This window comes from Quercus lobata, chromosome 9, assembly GCF_001633185.2.
Source record: "Quercus lobata isolate SW786 chromosome 9, ValleyOak3.0 Primary Assembly, whole genome shotgun sequence".
Classification (NCBI taxonomy): Eukaryota; Viridiplantae; Streptophyta; class Magnoliopsida; order Fagales; family Fagaceae; genus Quercus; species Quercus lobata.
This window is the reverse complement of record NC_044912.1, coordinates 20,861,633-20,869,720: the sequence shown is the minus strand read 5'-3', so window position 1 is coordinate 20,869,720 and position 8,088 is coordinate 20,861,633. Positions and strand designations below refer to the sequence as shown.

At 32.2% G+C, this 8,088-nt stretch overlaps 1 protein-coding gene across 2 annotated transcripts; it reads left to right on the top strand.

Moving 5' to 3' along the window:
• Nucleotides 1–627: 627 nt before the first annotated feature.
• Nucleotides 628–7,715, top strand: LOC115959400 (8-hydroxygeraniol oxidoreductase-like). 2 transcript variants are annotated; one of them, XM_031077763.1, is made up of 7 exons: nt 628–795; nt 2,806–2,948; nt 3,050–3,087; nt 3,509–3,911; nt 5,614–5,850; nt 6,789–6,947; nt 7,429–7,715. In XM_031077763.1, exons 1-7 carry the CDS (start codon nt 759–761, stop codon nt 7,537–7,539), a joined length of 1,128 nt encoding a protein of 375 aa, XP_030933623.1. In that variant the 5' UTR covers nt 628–758; the 3' UTR covers nt 7,540–7,715. The 2 variants fall into 2 exon arrangements, with proteins under 2 accessions (XP_030933623.1, XP_030933624.1); XM_031077764.1 differs by lacking the exon at nt 6,789–6,947 and having other exon boundaries at nt 629–795; nt 7,429–7,712.
• Nucleotides 7,716–8,088: the final 373 nt, after the last annotated feature.

Here is an 8,088-nt window from a genome sequence, read left to right as displayed (position 1 = left end):
TATTTTATTTTTTATTTTTTATTTTTTTAGTCCTGTGCACTGTTTATGTCTCAACAATATATCATGACAAATGCACTGTAAATTCATTAATAAACCTATGAACAGTGCATCAAGACAAATGCATAGTAAATTCATTAATGAACCGTAATAAAAAAAAAAAAATATATTATTTTCAGTTTTTAACAAAATAAACAGTATTCAAACGCACACTCAGTAGTATTGAATATACCTACTGAGCATATTATTAGGTATGTTATTATTACATGTAGAATCATGTGCAACAAAATGACCAATAATACTGGTGATGGAAAATGCTAAGAAGATAAAGGCCCCGTTTGGTAGAGCATTTTAAACACATGTATTTAGTTTTTAAACAACATTGACGCATTTTCACATACTTTTTCACCCACACATATTTCAAAAAAATACAAACAACATTACTCAAACTCCACTAACAAATGGACCCAAAAAGTCCCACAACTTTTGTTACTCATTTTGTTGCAAAAGATTTTTCATATAAATACACGAGTTGTGACAAAAGTACTAATATTTATTGTGTCCTTAGCATTTCTATCCACCAGTGATACACAAACAATTATATAGTTAGTTGTGTATCACTATCACACTTACACATGCAATTATGACAAAGTTTGCATATTTATTTGTGGTACCAGCTTCTCATCTCCCCCGCAACACACACACACACACAGCTCTCAACTCAAACTGAACTGCATTGATTAGCTTGGATAGCTCTGGCAATGTCGAAAAGGGACTTACTAATCATTACATGCAAAGGTATGCCTGTATTTAACCTTTACATAAGAGTTTCTTTTTAGACAAATAAACATCGATCGATTCATTTCCTATACGTATATGGCTTAGTAAGAACATCCGATATCAGAAGATGCAGTACGTACCCAACGTTTCAGTCATTTAGCCAACAAGGGAACCACTCCTCCTGCCCCCAACCTTACTCTTGTTATTTGATTCCTTTTCATAGATAAATTCCTTTATATGTTTGTTGTAGATTTATGTTATTACTGTTGGGGAAAATCATAACCTCTCAAAGCCAATAGCAAAATCTTCCTCTAAATACTCCAACTCTCCATGGTTGTAGCACTCAAAAACTCTATAAAAACTCTATCAATTTATCTTCCTTGTGTATAATTTGAGCAAAGAAAAAAAAAATATATTTTTTAACTCTCTTACACTCTCACCATGTTTCTCTCTATCTCTTCACACGGACTGCACCTTAAATGGCTGAATATCACTTTGTGTTTTTCGCTCACTCTATGGAACTCACACTCTCTGCTTCAGCCCTTAGAGCATCTCCAACAGGTTGTGTATCCCGGTATATTAGCTAAAATTTGGAGAATTTGTGCACTGTTGATACTCCAACAGATTTGGTAAACTTGGATTTTTTTTGGCTGATGAACAATAACCCATCAAGTCTAATGGGCTACTGTAGATTAGCAACTGATTTTTTTTCATTAATAAATTCCAGCACTTAATATTTTATCACTTCTTTCTCTTTCTTCTTTGATTTGTTTCTTCCCACAACAACAGATCAAGAACAGAAAAAAAAAAAAATAGAACAACAATAAAAGATCAAGAAAAAAAAAATAGAGACGTATGTGTGTGGTGGAGCAGCGGTGGCGGTGTGGTGGAGCAAGGGCGATTTCTCCTTTCTCTCCATGCGTGTTTGTGTGTGTTTGAAAATAATGGTAGAAAAAGAAAAGAAAAAGAGAAGAAAAGGAGAGAGCTGAAGAAAGAAATAGAGAGAAAGGTTCTGGAAGTGGAAAGTAGAGAAAAAAAAGAGAGGAGAGGATGAGATATTTGGGTTACGGGTATACGTGTGTGGTGCATAAAAAACAAGAGAAAAAAAAAAAAATGAAACATATGGATGAGAAAGAATGGTAATACTACCACAATATTTTTATAATATTTTCACAATAAATCTTAAGTAACATATTGTTATTAGCTAATATTAGTGAGTAAAAATATAATTTCAGTGGTGGATTCAAATTAGAATTAGTAACAACTTTTCATATAAGATTTTGTTACAATTCTTGTGAAAGTATTGCGAAAAATGTTGTAAATATAACACTTATCATTGAAAAATATAATTGTTGAGAATAAATATAGAAAAAATAAATGATGATAAATAAATAATAAAGAATGAATGAAGAAATAATATTTAAATGAGATAAAGAATGGGATAGAAAATCTGTTGAAAATATATTTAAAAAAATAGGTAGATAAAAGCTAAACATTGCTGTTCATTCTTTAAACAATACAAAAATATACTGAGACCGTTAAAAATGCTCTTACTCACTGTGTTTCTCTCTCAATCACAATCATGGCCGAATGGCCTTTCTTTTCTTTTCTTTTCCTTCTTTTCTCTTCAGCGTGTCTCACACACTTACACAGCTTTACGCTTTGACAAGGCATGTGGGCTGGACCACACGGTGCTTTGCATCCAATAATTACTTTACTTTTTTTTTTTTAATTTTATGAAATAATATGTTCTTTTTTTTGGATTGAAAATTTGTGTAAATTAAATAAAAGTAATAAATTAAATTTTAATATTTCTAAAAAATAAATTAAAACTTATAATTCTAAAAGTAATAAAATTAAATTCTGAAATTTAAAAAAAGTAATCTGCAAAATTTCAGGTTTAATTTGTTACACTTTGAATTATAAGATTTAAAACGTTTTTTGTTTTTTTCCCTTTTGGTATTTATAAATTTATCTCTTTCGATCTCTAATTTGTTCAACAATGGGGTGTGAATGTGTGATATATAGCGGCGGTGTGTTGGGGAAATGGGGAACCGGTGAAGGTGGAAGAGATACAAGTAGAGCCGCCAAAATCATCTGAAGTTCGCGTCAAGATCCTATGTGCTAGTGTGTGTCACACAGACATCTTATTCATCAAAGGGTTCCCAATTGTTAGTATTCAATTCCTTCACAACTGTTTTTATTTAAATTTACTTTCAACTCGTTTTCTTTTGGCTGAAGGGTATGATATCATTAATTTGTTGATCTACAGCCTCTTTTCCCTCGGGTTCTAGGACACGAAGGTGTTGGGTAAGCTCTCAATTAACCAATAACAACACTTTAACTGAAGACACAAACGTTTTATATATGAGTATTTTAAAGATTAATATACATTTTACTATATATATATATATAATAAATATACAAAGTGCTGGATTTCTAACGAGGAAAAAAATATATTTACTATGGTATCGACATTGCATCGATTTAACATTTTTTTAAAAATCAAAGAAGAACAAATTGATGTTATAATAACTGGTCTAGCAAACATATTGATATATAGATTAAAATATGGAAAATGTTAATGCATACTCAGGGGCTTCATTACACTTGATACATGCTCCTTTTTTAAATTATATTTTAAAAAGAAGATTTCACTCCATGCAGCAGTGTGTGTATAAAGAGTGTGTGACTATCATCATTACTAATTAATTAAAATATGAAATTGCAGTGTGGTAGAGAGCGTTGGCGAGGAAGTAACAGATCTAAAAGAAGGAGATCTTGTGATTCCAACATCACTAGGGGAGTGTGAAGACTGTGAGAATTGTTTGTCAGGAAAGACCAATTTATGCTTCAAATACCCTGTACCTACAAGTGGTCTTATGCCTGATGAAACTTCAAGGATGTCTATTAGAGGCCAGAGGTTGTATCACGCTTTTACTTGCTCTACATGGTCCGAGTACATGGTTGTTGACACTAATTACGTTGTCAAGCTTGATCCAACTATATCTCTTCCACATGCTAGCTTCCTCTCATGTGGATTTTCTACTGGATTTGGGGCTGCATGGAAGGATGCTAAGGTTGAAAGCGGATCAACTGTGGCTGTTCTTGGTCTTGGTGCTGTGGGCTTAGGGGTATGTATATATGTGTTCTCTCTCATAATTTTTCCCTGACGGTGTAGTATTTTGATTGGTGCATTATAAAAAAATTATATTAATATTGTGATGGTTCAAAGCCGACACAAGAAAGTTCCGGCATAGAAAGCGCCAGTATAACTCAATTACTGGACCTATGCTGGCAGTCTAGAGACCTATAACAGCGTTTTTGAAGCGCCAATATAAACCCCTATTTTTTGGTAGTGATTATTGAGGGGTTAAAAGCGATGTTATTCAATCACCAACTTGTTAGATAGTGAAGAAAGTATTCTCTATCATCATTCATTTTTGTTTTTGTAGTAAGTTAATGATTATATCTGGTCGAGTTTCAATACGTCCCCCACTAGAACGAAAAAGTATACCCTATAGTGGGTATATAAGATATCTCTCTCGCAGTAAATAGATCTCATTAATTTGTAAAACTCACCTACTATGAGAGAAATGCTGCATATACCCACTACATGGTATACTTTCCTCACTAGAATATTGTAACAATAATTAGAAAAACAAACCACCGCAGACATATACATAGAAGGATAAGAAATTCGCTTAGGCCTCATAGTCACAGTCACTAATTAAATAGATTAAGAAAGCTACAAATGGTTTATGGGTGATGGAAAAAATGCCCCATGATCCTTGAGGGAAAAAGAGTAAAAGCAATTAAGCCATGTTTTTAAAATTGGGGGTTTAAACAAGCTATAGTCTATTTGAGCTTTCAACTTTATCCAAGCAACTGGACCCATAACAACACAAAGGGAAGGTTGGTTCGGTGTCAAACTTTCCGCATAGAGCTTCAACTCCATCAAAGTGTCTTAATAATTACATTCACACTGTTGAAGAAAAATGTGTTAGACTTGAAATTTGTTCTAGCATATTTATGTGATATAATAAATTTATATGTAGAGAGGAAAACATGACGAAGGGTGACATAAGGTTGTTACTCTATAACTCATGTCCTAAAGGCCAAAGGGACAAAACGATTTTGGATAATTAGTCTTTCAAATTCAAAGCAAATAATTCAAATTGGGTCATGTTAATTGGTGTTCTAAGGACAATTATTAATAATCATATTAGGAAAGTTTTAATATTATTTTTATGGGAAATATAAAAAAGTTGATAAAAAAATTAATTACTTTTATTTCCCATAAAATGTTTCTAAAAATAGTTTCTAGACCAATAATCTTAGGCATTTGTTAACATTTCCCAAGGGAAAAAAGAAAGTCACAACATTGTCCAATTTTTTGTAGTACAAACCATAAAGAGATATGACATTATCATGTGCACTTCTAACATAAAAAAAAAAAATATATATATATATATATATATATGTGTGTGTGTGTGTCCCATAGTTTTCCGATTCCCTTAATTTTTAACTTTGCAACGTATATAAGTAGACTTGTATAGGCAATTATTATTTTTCTGAACATAAACTTGCATAACTTGATCTATTCTTGATGAGATTGTTGAATTAGTTGGACTCTCTCTCTCTCTCTCTCTCTCTGCTTCCTTTTTTTTTTTTTTTTTATGGCTGTACCTTGTTGAAGTTTTCAGTGCATGCAGTTCAGTTTACCTACCAGAAAGAGAAAAAAGAAAAGAAAAGAAAAAATATCTATTTTCTTTTTCTTTTAATATTCGAATGGTGGATGAAGGAAGTTTAAAATTATGTCCTTGTAAATTGCAGGCCATACAGGGGGCGAGAGTGCAGGGGGCAGCAAAGATAATTGGCATTGACACAAATGAGAGGAAAAAAACAAAGGGAACAGCTTTTGGAATGACTGATTTTATAAACCCTAACGATAATAATAAATCTATTTCCCAGCTAATCAAAGAGTTAACAGGTGGATTGGGTGTGGATTATTTCTTTGAGTGCACTGGGGTTCCTCCCTTGATCAATGAAGCCCTCCAAGCCACAAAAATGGTACGTCTCTAAATTCAAATTTACATGTTCTAGAACATGTAAATTTGAATTCCCCGAATGGGTCTAAAGCTGCATTTTTAAAAACGCGGCTTTAGTCCTACCCAGCTAAACGTAATCTCAACATCACAAAACGCAGTTTCAGAGCAAGTCTATAGCTGCGTTTAGTAAACGCAGCTATACGTCCAGTGATGGAGCTGTGTTTTTGTAAAATGCAACTCAAACAGCACCCTGAAGCTGCGTTTTTGAAAAACGCAGCTCCAAAGCGCGTTTTTTGTAGTGTCTTTTATATTCATATAATAATTAATGAAAAAAGAAAAAAATACTCAGTGTTGTTGAGTCATCTCACATCGGTAAGGTGTGATATTGAGAAGAGGTTTATCACTTGCTCCGCGACACTAACTATTGCATGCAATTTTGTTGTTGACGTGTGAGTGTATTCCCTTATCTCATCCCCTTCCCTTATATATGTGTGTTTCTCAAATTGAAAATAAATAAATAAATACAGCAGATGGTCTAGTGACCAGGCTTTGTGCTAACTGGGTTTGAGTCGCCTGATTCTCGTAAGTGAACGCATTAGTGTCTGTCTTTCTTCACGGTGTCTTGGACACGTAGGGGTTACAACCCTCTCTTTCTACACTTTTTTATATTTTTTTAAAAAGAAAATTACACCTATATACATTAATTGCCGACACTAATTTTTTTTATAATGTTAGAAATACAAATTATTTCACAATATTTTTTACAAACGGTTGATGTACACATGTAATGAATGATTATTAGTAAGTAAAAAAAAATATTTGAGATGGACTCAAATAAGAATTAGTAAAAATTAGTCACATTAATAGTTTGTAAAAATATTGTAAAATAATTTATAGGTGTAGTAAAATTTTTTATTTATTTATAAACATGTTTATCGGTTGTGCATGCATGGTGATCAGGGAAAAGGACAAACATTTGTAATTGGGGCAGGAAATGATCAGACTGTCCAGGTCAATTTCATTTCCCTCTTGTTTGGTGGAACTTTGAAGGGTAGCATTCTTGGAGGGCTCAAATTCAAAACTGACCTTCCTTTTATAATAGACAAATGCAAAAATAAGGTGAATTTTAATTACATTGCTTACTAATAAATGTGGCTGCTTCATGTTATACGTACATAGAACTAATTATTATCTGCTTATAAAAAAAAATACATAGAACTTGTTATCTTGGCTCAAAAAGCATCAACTTATAATATAATGTATATTTCTAATTTATTATAATATTTAGAAGCAGTTCTACTATTTGCTAGTACTACTTTTAAGTGATGCTAGCTAGGGGAGTAAGACTAAGAGTAGTGCAAATTAGTAGTATCTATACCTTTAACATTTTTCCACTCCTTTTTATTTCCTTTCCCATGTATTTTTTTTTCCCCTCCCCCTGGGTTAGGGATAACACTGATAATGCTTTCATTTTTTAGATGGAAAAATTGAGAGCTTCCAATTATATTGTGTAAAATATGTTTTATAATAACTAATATTTACTAATCATGTCAAATTTTGGGAACTTTTGAAATGCTGATTTACTCTCTTTTTTTCACAGGAAATCCAACTTGATGAACTTTTGACTCATGAAGTTTTAGTAGAAGACATAGATAAAGCATTTGAGAACTTGAAGCAACCTGATTGTGTGAAGGTTCTTATCAAGTTTTAATTGATCCTGCTACGAGCCATAACAAGATGCATGTTGCTTAAAAAATAAACTTTTTTTTTTTTGCATGTAATAAAGATACATTTGATTTGAGACGACATGCTTTTTTCTTTTTTCTAAAAATTCCCCCCTTATTGCTTCACTTGTATAAGCACTATAAATTGTAAAAAAGGGCGGATAAGTTAAGTAACGTTTTTGTTTTTGTTTTTGTTTTTTAAATTGTTAATTGGCACCACACAAATTAGAAAAGCATATGATTTCTTATCTTAAGTAATCTTCTTGGGATACTCAAATGGTCGGCCTCCAATCATAATCAGCTGTCCAACCATAATATTTTATAGGAAAATATCCAGAACATTTCTTTGAGTCCTCAAACTGAATTTTCTTCTTGGTTGAAAAGGGGAATTTAATTTTCTGCTTTCTTGAAAATTTACCCTACAAATACTTGTCAAGTCAAATTAAAGATTTGAAAAAGATATATTCCAAGAATATCCACATCAAGCTAACCAAATTATTATCTCCAACAAAAGGCATATCATTAATCCACTTCAA